We start from the raw sequence: 27491 nt of genomic DNA on the forward strand, positions 1-27491 counted from the left end.
AGTGCTCAATATCTGCTGCATTGTTGTGTGACCAGTATATATATATTATATATAGTAGTACAGTGCAGCATTTTGGTAACCACCAGTATAGTAGTACAGTACAGTAGTCCATTGCTGTATCTTGCAGCTTCGTGTCACTGCAAGTATCCATATCTGTGCTGCATTGTTGTGAGTAGTATATATAGTAGTAGAGTGCAGCATATTGGTGACCAACAGTATATAGTTGTACAGTACAGTAGTCCATCGCTATATCTTGCAGCTCCGTGTCACTGCAAGTATCCATATCTGTGCTGCATTGTTGTGAGCAGTATATATAGTAGTACAGTGCAGCATTTTGGTGACCAACAGTATATAGTTGTACAGTACAGTAGTCCATTGATGTATCTTGCAGCTCCGTGTCACTGCAAGTATCCATATCTGTGCTGCATTGTTGTGAGCAGTATATATAGTAGTACAGTGCAGCATTTTGGTGACCAACAGTATATAGATGTACAGTACAGTAGGCCATTGCTATTGATATAATAATATTACTGGCATATAATTCCACACATTAAAAAATGGAGAACAAAAATGTGGAGGGTGAAATAGGGAAAGATCAAGATCCACTTCCACCTCTTGCTGAAGCTGCTGCCACTAGTCATGGCCGAGACGATGAAATGCCATCAACGTCATCTGCCAAGGCCGATGCCCAATGTCATAGTAGAGAGCATGTAAAATCCAAAAAACAAAAGTTCAGTAAAATGACCCAAAAATCAAAATTAAAAGCGTCTGATGAGAAGCGTAAACTTGCCAATATGCCATTTACGACACGGAGTGGCAAGGAACGGCTGAGGCCCTGGCCTATGTTCATGACTAGTGGTTCAGATTCACATGAGGATGGAAGCACTCATCCTCTCGTTAGAAAAATGAAAAGACTTAAGCTGGCAAAAGCACAGCAAAGAACTGTGCGTTCTTCTAAATCACAAATCCCCAAGGAGAGTCCAATTGTGTCGATTGCGATGCCTGACCTTCCCAACACTGTATGGGACGAGGTGGCGCCTTCCACCATTTGCACGCCCCCTGCAAGTGCTGGAAGGAGCACCCGCAGTCCAGTTCCTGATAGTCAAATTGAAGATGTCACTGTTGAAATACACCAGGATGAGGATATGGGTGTTGCTGGCGCTGAGGAGGAAATTTACAAGGAGGATTCTGATGGTGAGGTGGTTTGTTTAAGTCAGGCACCCGGGGAGACACCTGTTGTCCGTGGAACGAATATGGCCATTGACATGCCTGGTCAAATTACAAAAAAAAATCACCTCTTCGGTGTGGAATTATTTTAATAGAAATGCGGACAACAGGTGTCAAGCCGTGTGTTGCCTTGGTCAAGATGTAGTAAGTAGGGGTAAGGACGTTATCCACCTAGGAACATCCTCCCTTATACGTCAACTGGAGCGCATTCATCAGAAGTCATTGACAAGTTCAAAAACTTTGGGTGACAGTGGAAGCAGTCCACTGACAACTAAATCCCTTCCTCTTGTAACCAAGCTCCTGCAAACTATACCACCAACTCCTTCAGTGTCAATTTCCTCCTTAGACAGGAAAGCCAATAGTCCTGCAGGCCTTGTCACTGGCAAGTCTGACGAGTCCACTCCTGCCTGGGATTCCTCCTATGCATCCTTGAGTGTAACGCCTACTGCTGCTGGTGCTGCTGTTGTTGCTGCTGGGAGTCGATCGTCATCCCAGAGGGGAAGTCGGAAGACCACTTGTACTACTTCCAGTAAGCAATTGACTGTCCAACAGTCCTTTGCGAGGAAGATGAAATATCACAGCAGTCATCCTGCTGCAAAGCAGATAACTTAGGCCTTGGCAGCCTGGGTAATGTTAAATGTGTGTCCGGTATCCACCGTTAAATCACAGGAAATTAGACAATTTATTGAGTTAGTGTGTCCCTGGTACCAAATACCATCTAGGTTCCACTTCTCTAGGCGGGCGATACAGAGAATGTACACAGACCTCAGAAAAAGAGTCACCAGTGTCCTAAAAAATGCAGTTGTACCCAATGTCCACTTAACCACGGACATGTGGACAAGTGGAGCAGGGCAGACTCAGGACTATATGACTGTGACAGCCCACTGGGTAGATGTATTGCCTCCCGCAGCAAGAACAGCAGCGGCGGCACCAGTAGCAGCATCTCGCAAATGCCAACTCGTTCCTAGGCACGCTATGCTTTGTATCACCACTTTCCATAAGAGGCACACAGCTGACAACCTCTTACGGAAACTGAGGAACATCATCACAGAATGGCTTACCCCAATTGGACTCTCCTGGGGATTTGTGACATCGGACAACGCCACCAATATTGTGCATGCATTACATGCGGGCAAATTCCAGCACGTCCCATGTTTTGCACATACATTGAATTTGGTGGTGCAGAATTTTTAAAAAAACGACAGGGGCATGCAAGAGGTGCTGTCGGTGGCCAGAAGAATTGCGGGCCACTTTCGGCATTCAGCCACCGCGTGCCGAAGACTGGAGCACCAGCAAACACTCCTGCACCTGCCCCGCCATCATCTGAAGCAAGAGGTGGTAACGAGGTGAAATTCAACCCTCTATATGCTTCAGAGGATGGAGGAGCAGCAAAAGGCCATTCAAACCTATACATCTGCCTTTGATATAGGCAAAGGAGGGGGAATGCACCTGACTCAAGCGCAGTGGAGAATGATTTCAACGTTGTGCAAGGTTCTGCAACCCTTTGAACTTGCCACACGTGAAGTCAGTTCAGACACTGCCAGCCTGAGTCAGGTCATTCCCCTCATTAGGCTTTTGCAGAAGAAGCTGGAGAGATTGAAGGAGGAGCTAAAACGGAGCGATTCCGCTAGGCATGTGGGACTTGTGGATGGAGCCCTTAATTCGCTTAACCAGGATTCACGGGTGGTCAATCTGTTGAAATCAGAGCACTACATTTTGGCCACCGTGCTCGATCCTAGGTTTAAAGCCTACGTTGTATCTCTCTTTCCAGCAGACACAAGTCTGCAGAGGTGCAAAGACCTGCTGGTGAGACACTTGTCAAGTCAAGCGGAACGTGACTCGTCAACAGCTCCTCCTTCACATTCTCCCGCACCTGGGGGTGCAAGGAAAAGGCTAAGAATTCCGAGCCCACCCGCTGGCGGTGATGCAGGGCAGTCTGAAGCGAGTGCTGACAACTGGTCCGGACTGAAGGACCTGCCAACGATTACTGACATGTCGTCTACTGTCACTGCATATGATTCTGTCACCATTGAAAGAATGGTGGAGGATTATATGAGTGACCGCTTCCAAGTAGGCACGTCAGACAGTCCATACGTATACTGGCAGGAAAAAGAGGCAATTTGGAGGCCCTTGCACAAACTGGCTTTATTTTACCTAAGTTGCCCCCCCTACAGTGTGTACTCTGAAAGAGTGTTTAGTGCAGCCGCTCACCTTGTCAGCAATCGGCGTACGAGGTTACTTCCAGAAAAAGTGGAGAAGATGATGTTCATCAAAATGAATTATAATCAATTCCTCCGTGGAGACATTCACCAGCAATTGCCTCCAGAAAGTACACAGGGACCTGAGATGGTGGATTCCAGTGGGGACAAATTAATAATCTGTGAGAAGGGGGATGTACACAGTGAAAGGGGTGAGGAATCGGACAATGAGGAGGAGGTGGACATCTTGCCTCTGTAGAGCCAGTTTGTGCAAGGAGAGATTGATTGCTTCTTTTTTGGTGGTGGCCCAAACCAACCAGTCATTTCAGTCACAGTCGTGTGGCAGACCCAGTTGCTGAAATGATGGGTTGTTAAAGTGTGCATGTCCTGTTTATACAACATAAGGGTGGGTGGGAGGGCCCAAGGACAATTCCATCTTGCACCTCTTTTTTCTTTAATTTATCTTTGCATCATGTGCTGTTTGGGGACTATTTTTTGAAGTGCCGTCCTGTTTGACACTGCAGTGCCACTCCTAGATGGGCCAGGTGTTTGTGTCGGCCACTTGGGTCGCTTAGCTTAGCCATCCAGCGACCTTGGTGCACCTCTTTTTTTCTTTGCATCATGTGCTGTTTGGGGACTATTTTTTGAAGTGCCAACCTGTCTGACACTGCAGTGCCACTCCTAGATGGGCCAGGTGTTTGTGTCAGCCACTTGGGTCGCTTAGCTTAGCCATCCAGCGACCTTGGTGCACCTCTTTTTTTTCTTTGCATCATGTGCTGTTTGGGGACTATTTTTTGAAGTGCTATCCTGTCTGACACTGCAGTGCCACTCCTAGATGGGCCAGGTGTTTGTGTCAGCCACTTGGGTCGCTTAGCTTAGCCATCCAGCGACCTTGGTGCACCTCTTTTTTTATTTGCGTCATGTGCTGTTTGGGGACTATTTTTTGAAGTGCCATTCTGTCTGACACTGCAGTGCCACTCCTAGATGGAACACTCTGCCTCTTGAAGAAGCCGCCTGGGGTGCGGAGAAACGCGTTTAGGGTCCAGAGAGAAGGGGTCGCTAATACCTTTATTGCCCACAAGAATCAGATTGTGTCCTCCTAGCAGCTGATTACAGCATTTGCCGGCAACTGCATATCTTCAACGAGACTGCACCACTCACTTTCCTTTATTACACTGGGAACGCCTTATACCCTGTCCTGCTGAGCACTATTCCGTTTGTGCTGGGGGTAAAGAACGGCGTATTGGTGCATCCACACTGTGCCGGAGAGTGGAGAGCGGCTCCCTGCTTGCGCCGCAGACGGACTGTGCTACTAACGAATCCCGCTGCTGACGGATGTCTCACCCATGCACAGGGTGATATAGAGTGGCTTTACACAAATACCTGCGGTGCAGCGAGGACAAGTTCACACAGACTGTGAGTAATAGTTATCATACAACTCCATATTCCTGCACCGCTCATACATCTAGTGGATTTTAAAGTTGATGAACTTTTTCCAGCTGGAATTTAATTTGTAGTAATTGAGGACACTCACATGCACGGCTGTGCTAGAATCTATGTGTTTTTACTGTGGGCGAGTATTCAAACAAAGATAAAATCAAACAGAGAATTATCTCTTATTTAAGGTTCTGCGACTGCCTTCCAAGTGCTTACAATTAGTGTTTATTATTACGTATTTCAGAGGTTGTAGAAACCTCAGTTTTCTACGACTATTATGCTGTGGTCTTATTTATTTTACATTGTTATATGTTTTTAGTTTGTCTAATAAATTGTTTTATTAATTTCTGTGTACATCATTGGCATTGAGCGCTGACCTGGTAATCCTTTATATCCACTCCTAGATGGGCCAGGTGTTTGTGTCGCCACTTGGGTCGCTTAGCTTAGCCATCCAGCGACCTTGGTGCACCTCTTTTTTTCTTTGCATCATGTGCTGTTTGGGGACTATTTTTTGAAGTGCCATCCTGTCTGACACTGCAGTGACACTCCTAGATGGGCCAGGTGTTTGTGTCGGCCACTTGGGTCGCTTAGCTTAGCCATCCAGCGACCTTGGTGCACCTCTTTTTTTCTTTGCATCATGTGCTGTTTGGGGACTATTTTTTGAAGTGACATCCTGTCTGACACTGCAGTGCCACTCCTAGATGGGCCAGGTGTTTGTGTCGGCCACTTGGGTCGCTTAGCTTAGTCATCCAGTGACCTCGGTGCAAATTTTAGGACTAAAAATAATATTGTGAGGTGTGAGGTGTTCAGAATAGACTGGAAATGAGTGGAAATTGTGGTTATTGAGGTTAATAATACTATGGGATCAAAATGACCCCCAAATTCAATGATTTAAGCTGTTTTTGAGGGTTTTTTGTAAAAAAACACCCGAATCCAAAACACACCCGAATCCGACAAAAAATTTTCAGGGAGGTTTTGCCAAAACGCGTCCGAATCCAAAACACGGCCGCGGAACCGAATCCAAAACCAAAACACGAAACCCAAAAATTTCCGGTGCACATAACTAATATATATATATATATATATATATATATATATATATATAATCTGTTTAATATATGTAACATTTCTATTTTTCATTGCTAACGATTATTTATATTCCTCGAAATGTATATTATTAATAATGTGTTTTACTTATATTATAACGGTGAGCACTAAGGGTATTATGTGTATCTGGCACTGCTGGGGCCATACTCTGGCATAATGTGAATTTGGCTCATACGGTGTGGCGTAATGTGAATTTTGGCTCGTGTTGTGCGGTGTAATGTGAATTTCAGCTCATACGGTGTGGCTTAATGTGAATCTCAGCTCATACTATGTGGCTTAATGTGAATTTCAGCTCATACGGTGTGGCTTAATGTGAATTTCGGCTCATACCATGTGACATAGTGTGAATTTCAGCTCATAATGTGTGGCGTAATGTAAATTTCGGCTCATACTGTGTGGCATAATGTGAATTTTGGCTCATACTGTGTGGCGTAATGTAAATAAGGAGCACTACTGTCAGTAATTGGTGAGCATGGGGACATGTGTGACAAATGCTGGTGTCCTGCAGAGCAGGGGTCTGATGGCATAGAAAGAGGCAGATGTGTCTCTGATGGCACATGTGTAAATTATAAACCTTACCTGTGTTATATTAAAACTGAAATGTTCAGCCCCATAAATCTGCCATATTTTTCAGAGTGGTCCACTCAAAATCAGGGTGCAGGTGCAAGGGGTGGGGTGTGTGAGGAGGGAAATGCATATGCACCTAGGCCTACCACTCTCTAGTTCAGCCACTTGGTCAGGGATAGGTTGGGGAAGTGTAAGCAGCAATAGGGCGTAATTAGATTAAGCCGTGTGATTTTACTGCAAGAATGTAAAATAGTTCTAGACATGTCCCTGTGTGGTGCTAGACATGACCAAAAGGCGGTGCTAGACATGCCCCTCCGGTGGTGCACCCCCTAATACAATTAGCTGCGCACGCCTATGAAGTTAGTGCATATCGCTCTGTGTGTACACAGTGAGCGATAGCGATGCACGTCCCTGCCAGGTCGCTATCGCTAGGAAAAATAGACTGTGCAGGCAAGGTAATTTTGACTATGTCGCTGGAAAAGTATGACATAGTCAAAATCACCCATAGCCAAATCGCCCATAGCCAAAATCGCTTGCGCAAAATCGCTGATACAGATAGTCAAAATTGCCTACTGCCAGTTCAAGGTATATCGCTCATAGTCAAAATCGCTCTGTGTGTATGGAACTTTAGAGAATCCAGTTCTTCAGAGGTTCCACATTGTGATAAACCATCATACAGGTAAGGTGCATGTGGAATTGAAAAGAATGTTCCCAGTGTGACAAGAAACAGGCGGCGTGTCATGTTGACACACCCCATTTTCAGTGGCCACGCCCCTTCTGGTATGTGGCTATGCCCATTTTTCATCACACGCGACTTCGGCGCGCATACATCATTTACTTTACGGGTCATTTTCGGAGTGGAGGCCCAACTGGGACCACCCATTACCAAATGTCTAGTTTCGCCTATGCTCAGAAGTGTCTAAAAACCTGGAGTCTGGAGAGAACAGGAGCTTAAGGGGTGACAACAGCAGCAGCAGCAGCAGCAGAGTCTTGGAAGAAAAATCCCCAGGGAATCAACTGGGAGAAGTAGGAAAAGGTTAGTGTTTATAATAGGGATCCGGTCAGCATACTGGCATTTGGGATGAGACTGCTGGTAGGGAGAGTTAGGAGGGTAGAGGGAGAGGGTTAAGATATTTACCTGGCAGGTACAGATCGTTAAAATTCTAGAACAGTGCATTGATCAAGTCACCATTGTAACATAATTTTGCAGAGTATACATATTTTTACTAATGCAACCTGTAATAAATGTTTAGTAAAGAGTTTATTATTTCTTTCAAAACTGTTAACTTTTGTTTTTATTTGCAAATATCCAAGTTATAAGTACAGAGTATAATTATACCTAAAAGTGGGGAGGGGGGGGCGCGAGTCCCTTACTGTGCCAGGGGCGCTTGGACCCCTAGATACACCCCTGATGTACCTGCATAGGTTTAATATATAAATTACTGAAACCTATACGCATTTTTTCGCTGTCCAGGAACATAGTTTTCCCTTTTTTTATGTGTATGTGTGTCTGTGTTGTTCCTGTTATTTTAATGCATATCTAATAAATAGTAGATTTTAGACTGATTAACATTGATACCGTTCTGGATTCTTTTTCCTTTTATAGTTAAGAGTGGCCCCAGTATAGAGTCTTCTTTTTCCCTCACACCAAAATACATAGTATTCTTGCAACCTGGTTGGTTCTCCCCTGACGACACAGAGGGAGTCCTTCAGATTGGGATCTCTCAACTACAGTACTTCAGAAGTAGATGAGCTACCAACAAAGGTTATAGTGGATTTCACATGACCTTATTGCATCCTTCCTTGCTACAGTAGAACAAGTTGGGGCTTCTATTTATGATTTACAATTCTGCAAAGTGTCCACGGTACCAGGACAACAACAGGCACATAACGCAGTTACCAAAGGGACTTTGATACACTTTCCTGAGCTCTGTCTGCTTTGTGCACTCTAAAATCCTCCAAGTCTTTCTCATCTGTTGCCTTCACATGACTTGCTGTAAGCAGTAAGTGTGTATGAAAGAAAGATTAGCAACCACTCTCGACACCTCCCATAGTGATTTAAAAAAGTACAGCTACCTATAAAGTACTAGCTTGCTAAATAAGAAAACATCTATTGTATACTGCTTTCATTGTCCAAAGTACTTAGATCCTGAGCCACCCATAAAAATTATGGACCTTCTGACAAATTTGATCCTGGGTCCCCCTCACTGTAGTTTTGATGCCTCTGTAGCATTATACCCCTACCTCCAGTGTCCATATATCTCCATTGCGGCATTGTTCCACAAATGACATTACTTACCATCTTATGGCAATAGGTTCCCCAGCTGTATTACCCCCTCTGCCCCAGCAGAGTACAGTAAATTGTGTCTCAGAAGTGAGTGATCATCAGTCCTTCTGCTTCTCGTGATCTCCACACTCACAGATATCAGTATAATAGTGTTCAGAAGGAAAAATCAGTTCCCCATCTTTCAACTTACAGTTTGGTGCACACTCATTAAGGTACAAATTGTACAGCTTTATGGGACATACAATGGGAATGTGATGTTGCTATATCACAGCCAAGGGAAGCACCACAAAGAGGAAATCTATCATGAACATGTTCAGAACTGTTTTACTCTTTAAAAGGAGGAGGACATGGTCGCATAGGATGTCACAGTGAAAGTATGTCTGACTTAACCGTGTCAGTTAAGTGGTTAAAAAACTGGTATGACAGGACATGCGGGTGAGTCCCTTGTCTGCTAGGCCTACTGACATTTGTCTTCCTTGCCCCTCCTATAGGAGTTGGACCAGACTGATCTTCCAGTTGCCACAAGTGGCAGGGTTTTAACTTAAACATGACATAACAATGTACAGAAATTAACTATGAGGAATACCCCTAAGGGACTGTATATGAGTCTTCCAATCTACAGAAGTGTATTTTTGTATGTCAGTTATTGTATGAACTGTATATACAGGGGTGTGTTAACAGTGGAGGAGGCCCGTCTGTAGCCTCCGGCCCCCTCCTCTCTAGCTGGCAGTGCAGTAGAGTCTGAGCACTAGGGGCTTCATGATGTATTGAGGCTAAATGTATGAGGACACATATGAATGTGCATATATTGCATATATTAATACATATTAAAGTGCATATACAGATGTAGACATGCTCATCTTTGCTGCAATGCAACATTCTGTAACACGGCTTGCCACATGGTATGCCAGGCTGCAACTATACACAGCCAGCAACCGCTCCATTAATTTATAATGGAAATAATGGAGCGATTGCCAACTGCAAATTGTCACAGATGGACACACCATGCAGCATGCTGCATCACAGCAAGATGAGCATGACTTCATCTGTATTAGTGCCAATCTAAAGGCAACAAGCTCAAACCCAAAATGGCGTCCTTACAAATCAAGAGAAAAGTCCTTGGTGCTGCTTTAATTTGATTAATTACAACCAAAAGTTCTAGAGGCATGCCGTTTTTCTGAAACCAAACAGTCTCCAGGGAGGACAGGTAGGACGAGAAGCACTAGGTCAGAGGCTATTAAAACCCCAACACCTCATGAGGGAGCACGAAGACCCAATAGTATATGTTTGAGGGGTGTAATTTAGTCCAACAGCCACCTCTTTGAATGTTAAAACATTAGGAAAACTACAGCATAAACCACATTGCTGGATTGTACTTGCATGGATTGTGGAGAGGGTCCATTTCTGAAGTTCTATAATTTCGCATTTTCATGCTGTATAATTACTATAAATGGTCAAATTTGTAAGAAAATAAACACATACAAAACTGCAAGTAAATAGGCCATTCGATAAATACCTGATTTTTTAAATTCAACGTTTAAAACTCCTCCAAAGCATTTTTCAGACCTGCATTCATTAAATGTTTTGCTGGCATATAATAATAGTAAATGTGTTCATCTCTACTAACGTTTCTATGGAAGTATCTATGTTGGAATAATAATGCTCCTAAATGTTATTTCAATCAGTACAGTTTGCCTGAAATAAATTCCAGTGAGTTTTGCTTTTGTAAGACTGCTACATAACTCGAAATACGTTTTTCTTCCCAAAATGCAACCAACTGAAATGTAATGGTCTTCCTGGTATTTACTGTTGTATCCTCTATGCATTGAATATTATTAATGACTCCAGGCTAGTGGAATATCTGCTGTAAGGTAGGGTAAAACCTTTCATATATGGTTGTTGCTGTCACTCTTGAAATTGCTACATGATGCATAACCATCACTTGTAAATGGAACCCTTTGAGGTTTCATGTATGTAAGAGTCTCAGCTATATAAATGAAGAGATTCTGATGTTCTATGTCATTTTCTGTGAAACAAACATGTCACCCCAAAAGTTGTAAAACACACTACCAGGCCACACTCCATTTATGGACTACAATAAAGATATAATATATCTTTGACTTTTACATTTAAAAAAAAAGCACAGCAAGTACCAAATTTAATTTGGCATAGATCACGCTAACATGCTCCCCTGCTTGTATTAAATTTTCACTACTCTGCTTTTGTTGGAATCAACTCTTTAATATTGGTCCCAAGTGTGGATTACTGAAGAACTTTACAAGATTGAATGAAAGTCTGCCGTGATGTGTTCCAGCTTCTCCTAATGTTTAGTCGCAATGCATAGCTCAGAATATGGGAGCTATTCTCTTATTTCTGCATGGTGACCTGGCCCATGTGACATAAAGATATTTTTCTCAATCTCACTTCATTTAAAATGTTGCTGCTACATTACAAACTCAAAGGCCAATCAGCAGTTGACCACATAGCCTAGATTCCAAAGTTAGTCGTGTGTGAGTTGTCTTGAATGAAGACTGATGGGGGGTTTGAAAAATAACTGATTTTAGGTAGAATATCTGAGTGAAAGTTTATTTATAATGTTGAAGAGCCAAAGCTGAATCAAACTAACTAGTAGTGATATATAAAGTATTGCATTCCATGAAGTTAAATGAAACGGGATAAAATAAACATGATGAAATAAGTAGCACAGTTGTATAGAGCCATATTTTAAACAATGAGAATGATTCCTGTCTTCTCAGTGGGAAGCAGCATCGTTTTTTTAATTACATGGGAAAAACTTATGGTATGCATTGTCTTCAGCCCGGGTTATCTCAGGACACTTCTGTTTCATCTCAAAACACTTGATTGTCTTACCAAAATGAAAACACTGATTTTGCTTCTCAAATCACCAAGATTGATATGACATTGAACAAATAAAGTGAATAGGGGATATATTTTAAATACTGTATTTTGAATTTGTTTTTCAGGATGTTATAATAAATAGAAAAAGGTATTATTATGACAAATGTTTTGTTGTACACTTTAGCATTATATTTTTCTTTATTAATAATATTATACAACTAAGCATAGTTAAACTATTCAGTATGTTCTTTAAATGTGTCTTAAATTTTTGGATTAAAAAAAGACAAAATAATGTAAAAAGAAATGTAAAACAACATTAACTTTAATGAAAAGTAAATCTTTCCCATAAAAAACAAACAAAAACAAAAAAACAATAACAAGAACGATATATTATATTTTGATAGGCAAAAATATAATAATATCAATGTTATTTACATTAAATGGTCCTCTAACAATTAGTCAAAACTATATTTAAGTCAAAATATATTTCATTGTCATGGTTACATTTTAAATGTATTATACTTTGTGGATTATGTTAAAATTATTATTTTAATTTTAAAATGTATAAAATGGAGCTAAAGCAGTACAAATAAAAGTATATTGTTTCTAAGGTCTATAATCAATTAGTTGTTTTCTTGGTCATATCAACATACTGTTTGTATGTCTACAAAAATAATAATAATAATAATAATAATAATAATGTTTCTGACATGCTATATGTTTATGCCTTGATAAATTATAATTTTGGGCCATAAAATTACAGCATGATATCTTTGTATAATGAGAGATAAATAGTTATTAGTTATAAAACCACATATTATATGGCTAATTGTTTTGAACTAGAATTGATAAGGTCAAAGAAGAAACATCAAAACAATTGTGACATTTACGTTAATCAATTATCTATAAAACAGAATCCTCAGCTTTAAAAAAAAAAGAATTTTGGAATTGTTTTCATCTTCATAATAGTTAACCAGTATAAACACAAAGATATTGTTATGGCAAACACCTTGTTTGTTCTACACAAGAAAACACATGTCCATGTTTCAGAAACATAAATGCACAGCTGGGCTACAGATGTCAGTTTCATTGTTTTGAACCATTTTGCTGCACTCTCCACTGCTTGTGAGGTCACCAATGGACAGAAATGAACAACAGAACCATCTGGCCCTGAAGGTGTTTATTTCATGACAACAATCACAGCACAGTAAACATATTCATGTAACACATAACCATGGTTCAGAGATTAATCTGGGGTGGGGTAAGGGGAAGTTTTGGATATTTCTGAAGGTAAACCTCTGCTCAAATGCTATGGGAAAGAGCACAAGAATATTAATATTTAATATGCGACACAGACAGTTGGGAAATCCAGCACATGGATGTAAAGTCTCTAATAAGATGAAAGGCAGGAGCCACTGAGGACAGGAAATGGGGCATATCATGTTAATCAGTAGAGGAATATGTAGTTCATGGTATCCCTGGGACATCTGGGAAAGTCTGGTATAAAGCTGCAATGGGTGACATCAATTTGATGTTTTAAGGATGGGTTTTGTTATAATACAAAAATGGACTGGCCTTCAAAAATATGAACATTGTGTTGTGTCTATACATCAGGAATGTATGGCAAGTATAGCTCTTTCAATAACACAAGCAGATCTCTAAATACTGTACAATAAAGACCTAAATGGGTAAAATATCATTTATGTTAACAAGTTAAGGCAACATTAGTATTTTCTATGGTGTTGGTGTGTTTCATAAATGCCTTTATGAGCATGTGGCAGCACCATTCAGTTACTTCATTAGTCATGTAATATCATGAATGTGCCATCATAACTAAAACATTGTATGATGAAGGTTACACCCAACCAGATATTTTAATGTAATTTTAATGTCAGATGTTGAAACATGTAATTTCATGTGACCGATGCCGGAATCCTGACATTACTCAGAATCCCGGCACTGGAACACCGATCGTCGACATTCCAGGAGTAAGTATTGGGAGGATGGTTAGGGCTCAGGGGGAGGTAGGGTTAGGCACTTGGAGGGGTTAGCCATAGCTGCCGCCCACCGAGTCTTAGCTCTAGCCACCACCCCTATGACTTAGCCCTAGCCACCACCCCCACTATCTTAGCCCTTGCCACCACCCCAGGCAGGTTAGGGTAGTGGGCAGGGGAGGGGTAAAATAATTACCCCATCCACTGTCGGCTTTCTTATTGTCGAGTTGCCGGTGTCATTCATGTGACCGCTGGCATCCCGACCGCTGGCCTCCTGTATCACGCCCATTTTAACCATGAGTTGTTTTTCACATATTATTACCGATATTTAAATACACAAAATGTTACCATTACTGGCACAATACTGTAAAGGATAATGTTTGTGTATATGTGTTTTGTCTATTATTTGTACTGTTATTTTGTATTAGCCTTTGTAAATCCCAGCTGTTGTTCGCAAAATGCTAACCTGGTGGGGGAACTTGCAGTCAAGAATACTGGTACATCCCAACTCTTGGACTCATGTAGTAATGTATGCATTTTTAAGCTCCAAATACACATTAGAGAAGCAGGTAACTAAAACCAGTTTATATGCTCAGCCAAACTCATTTAAAGCTGTGACAATCTCAAAAACTATAGGATTTGCTAGACGAATGTGTACACTTAAGCACTACAAAATCAATGTCACAGGTATAAGTCAGTTTAGACAGTGATAAGCACAATACATATTAAGGGGGAAGAGGTTGATCCATGGAGCAGCAAGTCTAAGGCATATATCTACTTAATTAAAATTGATCTTAATTGATGGTGGGCTTCCAGGGCTAAAACACACATTTACTAACAGATAATGCGTGTTTTAGCCCTGGGAGCCCAGCATCAATTAAGATCAATTTTAATCGACTAGAAATCAATTGAAATTGTTTAAAATCGACCTTTAGTAGATATACCCACAGTCGGGGTCAGGCAGAAACAAAAAAACAGGCAGCACAGAGCATACAGATGGCCACAATGGCAGAAGCACATAAACTGTAGTGTGTGAATGCTATACCCGATATGGTATGCCTGTAACAGGTGGCTATTTAAAGCAGCTGACATAAATGAAAATGATGTAGAGGACCAGCCACCAGCTGATATAAAATATATCAGACAGCAATACAGACCTCAGAATAAAGTGAAAAAGATGCCAGGAAAAACAGCATTTGTAATTAGCATGAAAAACAACTACACAGATAAGCAGTTGACTGCAGTTCAGGAACCCTTTAACCTGGGTTTCTTGGAAAATGATATACTCTCCCTTAGGCATCAGTGTGGCGGTCTCTGGCAAAAATGCATGCTCTTTCACTGATTCATATACTTTCCAAAGGGATCCGGTCTGGATCCAAGTGTTCGGGATCCCAGCAGCCAGGATACCAGTGCCAGAGTCCTGACACTGCTCGGAAAACCGACGCCGAGATCCCGAATGCTGGGATTTCAAATGTAAGTATGCCGAGACTGCTGGGAGGTAAACTACGGGGGGAGGTTAGGTTTAGGCTGCAAAAGGAGGGATAGGGTTAGACTGCAGGGGGGGGAGGTTAGGGTTAGGCTGCGGGGAACGGGGGGTGTTAGGGCAGTGGCGGATTTAGCGGGGGGCGATGAGGGCGATCGCCCCCCTACACCTTTCCCGCACATTAATTTGAGAAGCAAGTGCCGGGACTGCTGGGTTCACTTCCGTACAGGTACAGTACTTCTTGCGCCACAGCCGTGATGCTCCAGCATCAGCAGCCTGCAGAGCCGGCACATACACGGAAAGGCAGCGTGGAGGAACAAAGAAAGCAGCACAAAGTCCCCTGCACCTGGCACTGCAGTGTGATACAGCCACACTCCTCAAGTCCCGCTGCCACCCGCCGGCCAGCCATACAGGGGCGTATTGGCACTGCCGTGACGATTTGCCGGTAGGCTGCCTGCCTCATTCTATCCTTGCTGGCCATGCTCCCCCTCACTACACTGGCCGAATTATCTATCCTATTGTAACATCTGCTGCCGCAGCTCAAGCTGGAGCCGCGGGAATAAAGTTGCTGTGTGCCGCGGCTGCCGTCCACTTTGAAATAACCCAGCCGCATACAGCACAATGAGAGGCCGGGCATTGTGTATGTCTGGACCAGCCACTCTTGATCCGCCGTCAGAGAAATGTTCAGCTCCCCCTCCTTGTGTTTATCTCTGTAAGGTGTGAGCTTAGCTTCCCGGCTTCTGTGGGCGCTCTCTACCCACGCAGCGTTTGGAAGAGGCACTGCAGAGTGCATGATGACCGAGGAGGAACAGCTCTTCTTCCTGCTCCTCAGATGCTGATCCCGGACACCAGCATTAGTTAGCAGGCCTAGGTAAGCGGGAGGGGGGCTGGCTGGCTTTGGTGCTGGGAGGCATTCTCTGTGACCTGCTCTATTCCCTGAGTGCAGCCCATGTGTAAGAGCTTTCTCCAACCCCACACTCACACACAATGCCCTGTAAACACAGCACCCACACACTGACACACATAGACCCCTGTACCCAGCACCAAACACACTGACATACAGCTCCATGTACACACAGCATCCACACACTGACACACACACAGTCCCCTGTACCCAGCCCCTCACACACTGACATACAGCTACATGTACACACAGCCCCTCACACACTGGCATACAATCCTCTGTACACACAGCCCCTCACACACTGACACACAGCACTGCACACACTGACACACAGACCTCTGTATGCAGCACCTCACACACTGACACACAGCTCCCTGTACACACAGCCCCTCACACCTTGACATACAGCTCCATGTACACACAGCACTGCACACACTGACACAGAGTTCTCTTTATGCAGCCCCTCACACACTGACTCACAGCACTGAAAACACTGACACACAGTCCTCTGTACGCAGCCCCTCACACACTGACACACAGTCCTCTGTACGCAGCCCCTCACACACTGACAAACAGCCCTCTGTACGCAGCCCCTCACACACTGACACACAGCACTGCACATACTGACACACAGTCCTCTGTACGCAGCACCTCACACACTGACACACAGTCCTTTGTACGCAGCCCCTCACACACTGACACACAGCACTGCACACACTGACACACAGTCCTCTGTACGCAGCCCCTCACACACTGACACACAGTCCTCTGTACGCAGCGCCTCTCACACTGACACATAGCACTGCACACACTGACACACAGTCCTCTGTACGCAGTCCCTCACACACAGCACTGCACACACTGACACACAGTCCTCTGTACACAGCCCCTCACACACTGATACACAGCACTGCACACACTGACACACAGTCCTCTGTATGCAGCCCCTCACACACTGACACACAGCTCCATGTACACACAGCACCACACACTGACAAAAATCTCCCTGTACACACAGCCCCACACACACGGACACAACTCCCTGTACACACAGCACCTCACACACTGACACACAGTCCCTTGTACGCAGCCCCACACACACTGACACACAGCTACCTGTACACACAACACCCCATACACTGACAAACAGGCCCTTGTACGCAGCACCACACACACTGACACACAGCACTCTGTGCACACAGCCCAACATACACTGCCAGTATTGCTGTAGCCATAGATACAGGGAGTAAAGTGAGGAGTAGGTAGAAAACAGAAATTGTGCTGTGCCCCATGCTCTGTGCCGGGTATGACGATGCTGCACACTGTCTCTATGCCAGCTAAAACTTTCCAGCAGCAGCTCCTGCATCTTTGTTACTCCTAATTCCCCTCAGTATGGAGTCCTCAGAATGGAGTCTAAATCCAAGTTGGCTAAAGGACCTTGGGCAAATGTAACCTTAACCTTCCCTTCTGAAGCCTTAACCCTAAACGTCCCCCAGTGCATAACCCTAACCTCCCCTCTTGAAGCCTAACCCTAACCTCTCCCTTAAACCTAACCTCCCCTTTCACAGCCTATCCTACTCTCCTGCAGCCTAACCCTAACCTAAACCTAATTTCCCCTCTTACAGCCTAATCTAGCCTAACCCTAACCTACCCTCCTGCATCTTAACCTAACTACCCCTCCTGCAGCCTAAACTTAACCTACCCTCCTGCATCGTAACCTAACCTCCCCTCCTGCATCCAAACCTTAACCTAAACCTAACGTCCCCCTCCAGCAGCCTAATCTCCCCTCCCGCAGCCAAGTCAGGTTTAGGGGAGAGGTTAGGGTTAGGCTGCAGGAGGAGATAAGGATATACACCAGGGAACGGCAGTGTGTAGCTGCATTACCATAAAGCGGCAGACATAATTGCTGCAAAAGACCCAAGGTAGGCTACAACTGAATCCAACAGAATCAGGCCCTATGAGGAGCAATTTTCCTGCCCCGCGCAATAGCCTCCACTCCCTCAACAGACTCCGCCTCCCTTAGGGCTGCATCCAGAAATTTCCCGGGCTGGTTTTCTATCCTAATCCGGTCCTGCACACTTGGCATGCTTGGACTCAGGGGCTGGCTGGGCAGGGGGGCAGGGTGCCATCTGCCCCCCGGGCCAGTGCAATTTAGGTGTTCCAGGGCCCCATGACTGCAGATTCCCTAAGAAAAACTGGGCCGCTTGCTTTGAGTCCCCCCCCCCAGGCTGAAAGTTGCCAGCCAGACCCTGCTTGGACTGGTCATGTACCTGTACTTGGGGAGCCACAGGTTACTGTCACTGGCAGGGCATGCATTGATGGGTGTTTTATACCCACAATAAGAAATGGTGCTGCAGGCGACCATATCCCCCACTTTGTAAGGAGGATGCCAGAGGAAAAGATTTTGGTTATTTATTAAAATGTACTTTTCTGGCTTAGCTAAGCAGGTCAACCGGCATTCTGGAACTTCTAGTTCCACTGCAGCTAGAAAACCATAGGTCACCTAAACCATCTTCACCAAGAGATTCCCAGCATTTTATAATGCTTCTATTTAACCTCACTCAGTTACATTATAATTGTAGTTGGATTTAAAGTTTCTATGATACAGATTTGTGTTTGGCGCAGGTAAACTATGCGCACTGTAACATGTAATTAGTTATTCCTGTAGTTCAGTATAATTATCATATGCAGATAACACTGATATTACCTACAGTTTTACCATACATGTCCCCTTATTTAGAACATTGACATTATGGATAAATCTATGTTCTCTGTCACCTGCTCATATGACCTTACAATTATGGCCCCGATTAACAAATGGTAACCCTGTTTTTCAAAACAATATACTTTTTTTTTTCTCAACATTTATAAAGCAAGTGTTATATGTGTATTATAAAGGCATATCTGGAAGATCATGTCTGAGTATAATAATCCTACAGTCAAACACATCATATAAACAGTTACATTACATCACATTACAGTGATTTTTTCAAAATTAGAAACTGTTGATATTTACAAATACTTGCTTTTTTCATGCTTTGTAAGCTCTGAGTGCCATTTTTGAGTAGATATATATACCAAAAGCTCACTATCACTCACAAAAAGAAATACTTGCTCCCATGCCAAAACGGTAGAATCCATACACCAATTCACAGAATGAATTGCACTGAGAATCTTGTTTAAAAAAAAATAGAAACAACTTGTATTGTAGCAGTCAACGTTTCGGAGCTCCCGCTGCATCGTCAGGACCATACCTGCTACAATACAAGTTGTTTTTATTTTAAACAAGACTCTTAGTGCATTTAATTTTATGGATTGGGGTGTGTGTGTGTGTGTGTGTGTGTGTGTGCGTGCGTGTGTGTGTGTGTGTGTGTGTGTGTGTGTGTGTGTGTGTGTGAATATTCTTTGTTCTTTTCCTTCTTCAATACTGAAAATGGTAGGGGCATAAATAAGTGAGGAGCTATGATTAGAGGGGAGGAGTCAGATTCTTAAACCGCCCCTCCTAAAAGTAAAGTCTAGTTCTGCCAATGTGTTAGGGTCAGGCACCTCTGAGGAGGGTAGGGCTAGTCTGCAGGGGAAGGAGGGGAAGGTTTAGGCTGTGGAAAGGGGGGTTTAAGGTTAGGCTCCAACAGGGAGGGTTAGTGTTAAGCTGTGGGGAGGGAGGGTTAGGGCCAAGCACCACCATGGAGGGTTAGGGTTAGGCTGCAGGGGAGTGAGGTTAGGTTTAGGCTGCGAGAAGGAGGATTAAGGTTAGGTACCAACGGGGAGGGTTATGGTTAGGCTGCGGAGGGGGGGGAGTTAGGGTCAGGCTGTGGATAAGGAGGGTTAGGAAGGTTAGGGATTAGGTGTAGCATACTTACCTAGTAGGTGTCGGGATCCAGAGCATCAGGATGCCACTGTCGGCATTCTGACTGCCGGCATGCTATAGTGAAGTAAAACTTTGATTGGACCAAAGCATCCTTTGTTTTTTTCAAATAGTCCCAACCTCAATTGCCCACGGAAACAGGGTTGCTCTGGCACACAGGGGTACAGGGAAAACCCACAATGGGCCCACTGACTGGGGCCCTACCTCCTCCTCTAGGGTTCAGGTTCCAGACTATCACTTGAATTATACATTATAGATATGTTACAGTGTACTGCACAGGACTATGGTGTATTTTCTACAGTGCATTGCTCTTATTAATCTGTTACATTATCATGCATGCACTAGCAGTATTATACAATATATTTATCAAGAGCCCAGATCATTCACTCAGTAATGGTTAGGCAAACCAATGTCACTGCAGGCCACACTCACCCTGGAGACTGGCCACACCCCTAAACATGGGCCCCTACCAATGCATTCACACGATGGGCCGTTCATGCCCCAGTCCGACACTGTGCAGAAAGCTGGGTCATTCTACTAAAAATCTAAAGTACAATGGGACAGATTCATGTGTATAAGGAATTGTAAAAATGCAAGGAATTCCGTGTCATTAAAATTGTAATGCAGCAGGAGGGTGTGTGTAGGAGATAGACATTTATTTGCATTAGTTGCGCCTAAGGATGCAACTTCATGACCATTGGTTGTTATTGCCGATAGTTTTAGGCAACGACCAGCCAGTGTAAGCTGAAGATTACTTAGGCTGGTGTCACCCCCATTTTGAAGTTGTGATGTGTACAGGGTCTGTGTCATAGGACGCAGGCTTCCTGGCCCCATAATGCCTTCAAAAGGGGCGACGCGCTCCATTTAATGGTGTCAGGTCCCGCCTTTCCTCCACCCCCCAAACAATGCAGCATGTTAATCATGCTGCGGTTGACAAATGGGCTGCGTGCAACATCACAAGACCCGTTCTGCACATGTGCCTGCGCAAACCCACAAATATCATATTTGTACACAAACTATTGGGTTTGCATACAATGTTCGAAGATCTGAACAATATATTCATCTACTGAACATTGTCCTTGTTTCAAGGATTGCATGTGAGAGTCTTGTAAAGAAACTTTAGAAGGATTGCCAACAAGCCTGAAAGATTACAGAATACATTTTGACAACAAGCCTGAAGGATTGACAACAAGCCATAGCTAATAATATGAAACTTTCTGAGGATCACCCTGTAGTCAGTGGCAAATTTTCCATTAGGCATGTGAGGCCTTTATTTCATCCCCTTTGAATGTTTATCTCCCTTTGTCATCTTTTGCCTCTTCTCTCTTCTGCTGTTGCCACCACCCACTGACCACTTGCTCCACATCCTTTCCCCTTGTTTTCTGCTTCTCCTCTCTTTATGCCTTCTTAACCTCCTCTTTTGAATGATATACTGTAGGCAGAACCATGTTTGTGGCAGCTGATAATGGACAAACAGAGCTACAATTTAGCTCAACGCCACATAATTGAATATACTGTAAGTATGGCAGGTAAGCACAATTTCCCTTTAATAAATCATTAACAGGTCTATTAACTAAATCAGTGGTTCCCAAACTGTTTTGAATCACGGTGCCCTACACTATAAGATTTTTTTTTCATGGCACCCCTAGGCCAAAGTTTTTTATTGGGAATTATTTGTTTAAATATTAAACTAATTTGTGTTTATAAGTCATACTTAAGTTTCATTATGTGGTGAGGAACAAGATTCACTTCTATTTGTCCACATATTTTATGACTGGATGACACCAGCACTGGTTTAGACTAATACATTGACCACAAATAATTTGAATTGGCTCTCTATCACCAACCCGAGGCAACCCTGCAAGTGTCCCAAGGCACCCCAGGGCACACAGTTTGAGAACACCTGGCTTAAGAGAGATAAAATGGAGAAAAAATACCAGGTAATCAGCTCCTAACTGCCATGTTACAGGCTGTGTTTGTGGGTGCATATCTTTACATATCTTAGGTTTTCCTCTGGGGAGCACCACCAACACAGAGACATTTATCAGTGAATATACCTATAAACTAATAATAATAATAATAATAATAATAATAATAATAATACTGTTGGTTACATCAATATCATACTATATACCACTGTAATCAGTGCAAGATTAACTACTTAAGGACTTGGCCTGCTTGCATTTGTGAAGAATGCATCTGTTAAGAATGTATCTTAAGGATGGAGTTAGAACCGGAACTGAAAACCATCTTTCCTCTCTTCAGAGGTAAAAACATCATCCTCATGCTTGTATATCTGAGTCTCTCATCTCTCTCTGGCTACAGTTTTCACACCCCAAGAAAGTTTGTCTGCAAATGTCTGTGATCCTTCTTCAATGCAAAAGACAGGTGATGGTTGGCGGTAAGGCTGCCTGTGTATGGTGAAGCCTATTTTTGCATGTATCATGGCAGTATTTGTGTCACCGCAATACCTGAGAATCAGTTTTTTTAAATGCTTAATTCTTTAAATAAAGTATTTTTTTAATCCTCAAAGGTTTTAAATTATTTATTTTTATTATTTTGGATCCATAGTTTATTTGTAACTTTTTATATAGAGATTATGACTGTATGTGCAGAAGATGAGATGGTATGCTTGGAGGCCTATGGGAAATGTGACCCCTGTGGGATGAGTCATAGATAGAGTTTGCTCCATGACCCAGGGCTCCATGCTACAATTCTGCTCTGCGCTACACTGGGTCATGTTGGGGGAGGGAGGGGGGGTTGAGGTAGAAATCCTGTTACTCCTTGGTTTGTACTAGGGATCCCACATTGTATGATGGCAGCCCTTCTGATTAGCACTGGTCATCTATTTGAACAACTGCAATTCAGTTAATTAATGGTCTTTTTTTCTGATTTTTCACATATAGGTTTGTAGGGGGCTGCAAGTTCTGTAGGTATATATTTTTTTTTAAAACTGCATCAGTGGAAAGGCTACAATAATTAAAACACAGAAAATGTTGACATATCAGTGCAGTGTGCTTTTTATGAGGTTGCATACCTGAGTAGCTGTAGGCTGGCCAATGACTACCGAACATGGGCATTCTTGATCATTATGGTGTGAGACTGAAACATTTGATGCCCACTGGTCCAGAAATCCATTTGGAGTGTATACCCCACAGTCTTTAATACTCGTCATCCTCTCAAACTCCTCGCAGACCCCATCACCATCATGATAATAGCACCGGCTTGGTTCATCTGTAATGACAAAAATATTGTGAAACCTGCAGATTTCACATGACCACAACTTACATTTATTCAAATATTGCTAATTTAAGATACTGTGTTTCAGTTAAAGTTATGATCATGGTGGGAATTTTTTCCTCTAGCATAGTAGACTTCCTCCAAGTAGTCCCACAATTGGTTACTTCAGTCAGATCCACTCAGTCAACATTTTCAGTAAATGGCAAATATAAACAACTTTATATTTGTCAATTTAACAGAACATTTTCATATCAAAATGTGAATGTTTTTTGCTTTTATTATAAAGGGAAAATTTCTTATTAGGTTTAGTGGACCTTTAAATGTAAATAAAATACATAATGTTATTGTATCTATGCAAGAGGGCACTATTTTATCTAATTGTGGATAGGACAACAAAATCGGGTATCACTAACAAACCAAATTGTCCTCCTTTTAAGGGATACTAAATCTAATAAGATTTTGATAAGATTGTAAGGCAAATTCAAGAGAATACACAGTACTGATCCGAAAAAAAAAGATTTATTCATAGGTTTCTTCAAAATAACAAAATGCTCCATTGTAAACTACAGTTTGATCCCTACAGAGGCTACGTTGTTCCTAATTTTGCCTAAGACCCCATTAAATATTCCTGCCAAGGTTCGCAAAGTGTTAGGGAGGATTACTACAGAAAGACACTGAAACTGTCCAAGCCCTTGGCTCTTCTCCCAGTGTATTAAGTTCCCTATTTAGGAATAAGTTGGTGGATTTAAAATAGCTTAAGAACAGCCTATAAAGTAAACACAACATAGGTAGTATTATGCTTTGGTCATCTAGAAGATAAATAGCATATTTAGAAATGAACACATACTCTAAAGGTGGGTACACACTGGAAGATATATCTGCCGATCAATTGATCGGCAGATATATCTATGGACGGATCGGGCAGTGTGTTGAGCATACACACTGCCCGATCCGTCAGGGACTGACGTCATGAACTGGGCGGGCGTGTACACATGCCCACCCAGTTCAGCTGTCAATCACCGCCGGCCGCCGCAGCATGTGTACGGGCGGTCGGCCGACCGCTGTACACACACAGCGACGCGCCAATATATCAGTAGATATATTGGCCGTCGGCTGTGCTGCGGGGCCGACGCGATACATCTGTGAACGACGGAGTTTACAGACGTATCGGCCGTACACACTGGCCGACGGACCCGCGATATATTGGCCGTTCAAGAGAACGGCCGATATATCGGCCAGTGTGTACGGGCCTTTAGCCTGTAACTGAAACAATTTATAACTTAAAGTAGTAGTAGTAGTTGTAGTAGTAGTATTAGTAGTAGTAATAATAATAATAATAATAATAAAATTGTTATCAAAAAAATTGTTCTAAAGGGGCAAAATAACATTGAAATTAGTTATAAAAATAATATTTTTGACTTTGGCTAACCAAAAACATGTACAGACTGTGATCTGGCTTCTACTTGCAATAAAAGGTTAAAGACCATACCAGTTATTCAACAAGGTTCAACAGAATCATTCAACTACAGGAACCAGATAGTCAGGATATAAACCGAGATGACATGGGCATAATTCCATGCGGAACACAAGATCGACATACATGTGCCAGAAATCATTCACAACTGAGTGGCCCCAGTGTTGTGATGAGACACCAGTTCCTATTATTCTTTAAATATGGAATTGACTAGAAACTTTTTATTACACACAACTATGTGTTTCAGAATTATATATATTTGTACAAAGCCAGACAAAAAAACACCTTGCTTATTAAAGCATGTCTGTTTATATAGGAGGAGTTCCAACCACAACAGGTTTCATGCCACATGGCTATCCATCCGAGTAAAAAATGAAAAAATCTGTGCAAGCATTGTTTTAGGTATTGGAATTCTTAGAGCATTCTTAACCCCTGAAGTTAACTCTGGGAAATATTCAAATGGAAATTTGTGATAGTGTAGTGATGCCAGGCTTTTGGCAGAAGGAGTCAGCCTTGTATTTTCTTATATATTTTAACTAGGTTGACTCTTCTTTATCTCCACTATTAAAAATATGTGCTTTAGAGAATTACTTTTACAGAATCCACAATGTACCCCAGAGGAACTTTCTTCCTAAAGGGTCATCTTAATCAGTTTCATCTCTACTGGCGCATACCATACATTCCTGCACAGCCCACCGGCATCCTTTTCCCTCTCCTGTGCACAAACAACCAGCTCCAGGCTCCTTAGTACATTAGCAATTTGTTGTCTCAATCTGTTGCTCAATATTACTTTCTCTTGCAGTCTCATACTTACGTTTTGTGTGTTTATACTACATGTATTGTAACTACCCCTTTGGTAAGAGCTTTCCTGGAGTAGTGCTAAATAGTAATACTATATAACCAATATGACTGACCATGTCATATCATACATGTCAGAAATCACACTTTCTACGTAAATATATTACTTTCTCTTGCAGTCTCATACTTAGGTTTTGTGTGTTTATACTACATGTATTGTAACTACCCCTTTGTTAACAGCTTTCCTGGAGTAGTGCTAAATAGTAATACTATATAACCAATATGACTGACCATGTCATATCATACATGTCAGAAATCACACTTTCTACGTAAATATATTACTTTCTCTTGCAGTCTCATACTTACGTTTTGTGTGTTTATACTACATGTATTGTAACTACCCCTTTGGTAAGAGCTTTCCTGGAGTAGTGCTAAATAGTAATACTATATAACCACTATGACTGACCATGTCATATCATACATGTCAGAAATCACACTTTCTACGTAAATATATTACTTTTTAGACTTTATAAATGGTTAGTGCATTTTTGCAGAACCCTGGATTATAAATTTCTAAATTACGAAGTTAATTAATTTTTTTTTCAGGTTTGGCTCATAAATGAGACAGCATCAGTGGATACAATAACTTTATTTTGCACATGGCCTGAAGACCCTGGTTCACCTTCTTGAGGTCCTCATGCTGCTTTTCTGCACGTGTAGGGAATGTCATTGCTGCATGCCCTGCATACAGAGTTCCTCCACTACTAGGGCTCTCACATGGGGGAGATGTACTCAGTCTTGGAGAGTGACAAAGTGGAGAGAGCTAAAGTATCAGCCAATCAGCTCCTAACTGTCATTTTCCAATCACAGGCTGTAACATGACAGGAGCTGATTGGCTGGTACTTTATCTGGCTTATACTTTATCTCTCTCTACTTTATCACTTTCCCAGGCTTAGTGCATCTCCACTATGCTGTGTTATTTTCTGTTATTGTCAACGTCATTTGAAATTAAAACTCCTTGTGCTCTTAAATGACCAGTGTTATTGAGAAAATGTTATGTATAATGTTTACTGATATCGGTAGCACAAATAAAGTAACAACATTTATTATCAGAACAAATCAGGTAGGAAAGGACATGTTGGTGTTTAAAAGTAGGTTATCCAATTGTGAGTACTTGCACACTACCTAATAAAATGAAGAAAAAAATTACTGGGAGAGATTTATCAAAGCCTGGAGAGAGATAAAGTACTAACCAATCAGCTTCTGCCAGACTGCGTTGAAAAATGACAGATGCTGGTAATATCTCTATCCACTTTATCTCTCTCCAAGCTTTGATAAATATCCCCCATTGTTAGGATCTGGGACAACTTCCAAAGTACCTACTGAAGGATTTAACAGGAAAAAAAAACAATGCAAAACATAACACACAATGTATGTGTAATAATATTAGAAAATATCAGAAAAAAATTATAATATTAGAAAAAAAACCAATAACAAATCTAGAAAGATACTGTACACCTGTTACAACGTACAATCTAAATTAGTAAAGGCATACATATAGTAGAAAAGCTAGTAACAAGTGTGACATCTCGGAACACTAGTTCACAAATTCTAGGATATAAAGAACTGAGGTACAGTAAGCGCAGTTAGAAGCAACATAAATCAATAAAAAATGTTGGAGAACGACCTTTAGTAAATTAACCCCTAATTGTTCAGTCTCGAGTAGTACATAAGATTGACACAGTCAGACATCATTTTCACCTCTGGGATTTAGTGTCATCCATTGATTTTGACATGTTTTTTTAATCCCCTATCTGTGGGTTTCATAATGCTTTACATGTATACAATGTACTGTACTACAGATGAGTGGTTCGGTTTTGTTGAGAACCAAACACACCAGAACTTTGGAGATCCAAGTAAATCCGAGTTCTGACTTGGATCCCTTTTGGGGTTCACAGTGGACCAGTCTTCCCTCAAGTTTCACAACTAACTACGTGTGTTTTTAAATGCATGTAAGTCCCTCCCTCATGATTTCAGGTGCCATTTCACTC

General features: G+C 42.2%; 1 protein-coding gene across 1 annotated transcript in view; it reads right to left on the bottom strand.

Moving 5' to 3' along the window:
* The window catches only part of PAPPA (pappalysin 1), a 630246-nt gene that overhangs the window by 227961 nt on the left and 374794 nt on the right, over positions 1 to 27491 (bottom strand). The window contains exon 10 of the mRNA XM_063936909.1: positions 22966 to 23162. Within this exon, the coding sequence (XP_063792979.1) occupies positions 22966 to 23162 (197 nt within the window). The remainder of the gene's footprint in view (positions 1 to 22965; positions 23163 to 27491) is intronic.

This window comes from Pseudophryne corroboree, chromosome 8, assembly GCF_028390025.1.
Source record: "Pseudophryne corroboree isolate aPseCor3 chromosome 8, aPseCor3.hap2, whole genome shotgun sequence".
NCBI classification, from domain to species: Eukaryota; Metazoa; Chordata; class Amphibia; order Anura; family Myobatrachidae; genus Pseudophryne; species Pseudophryne corroboree.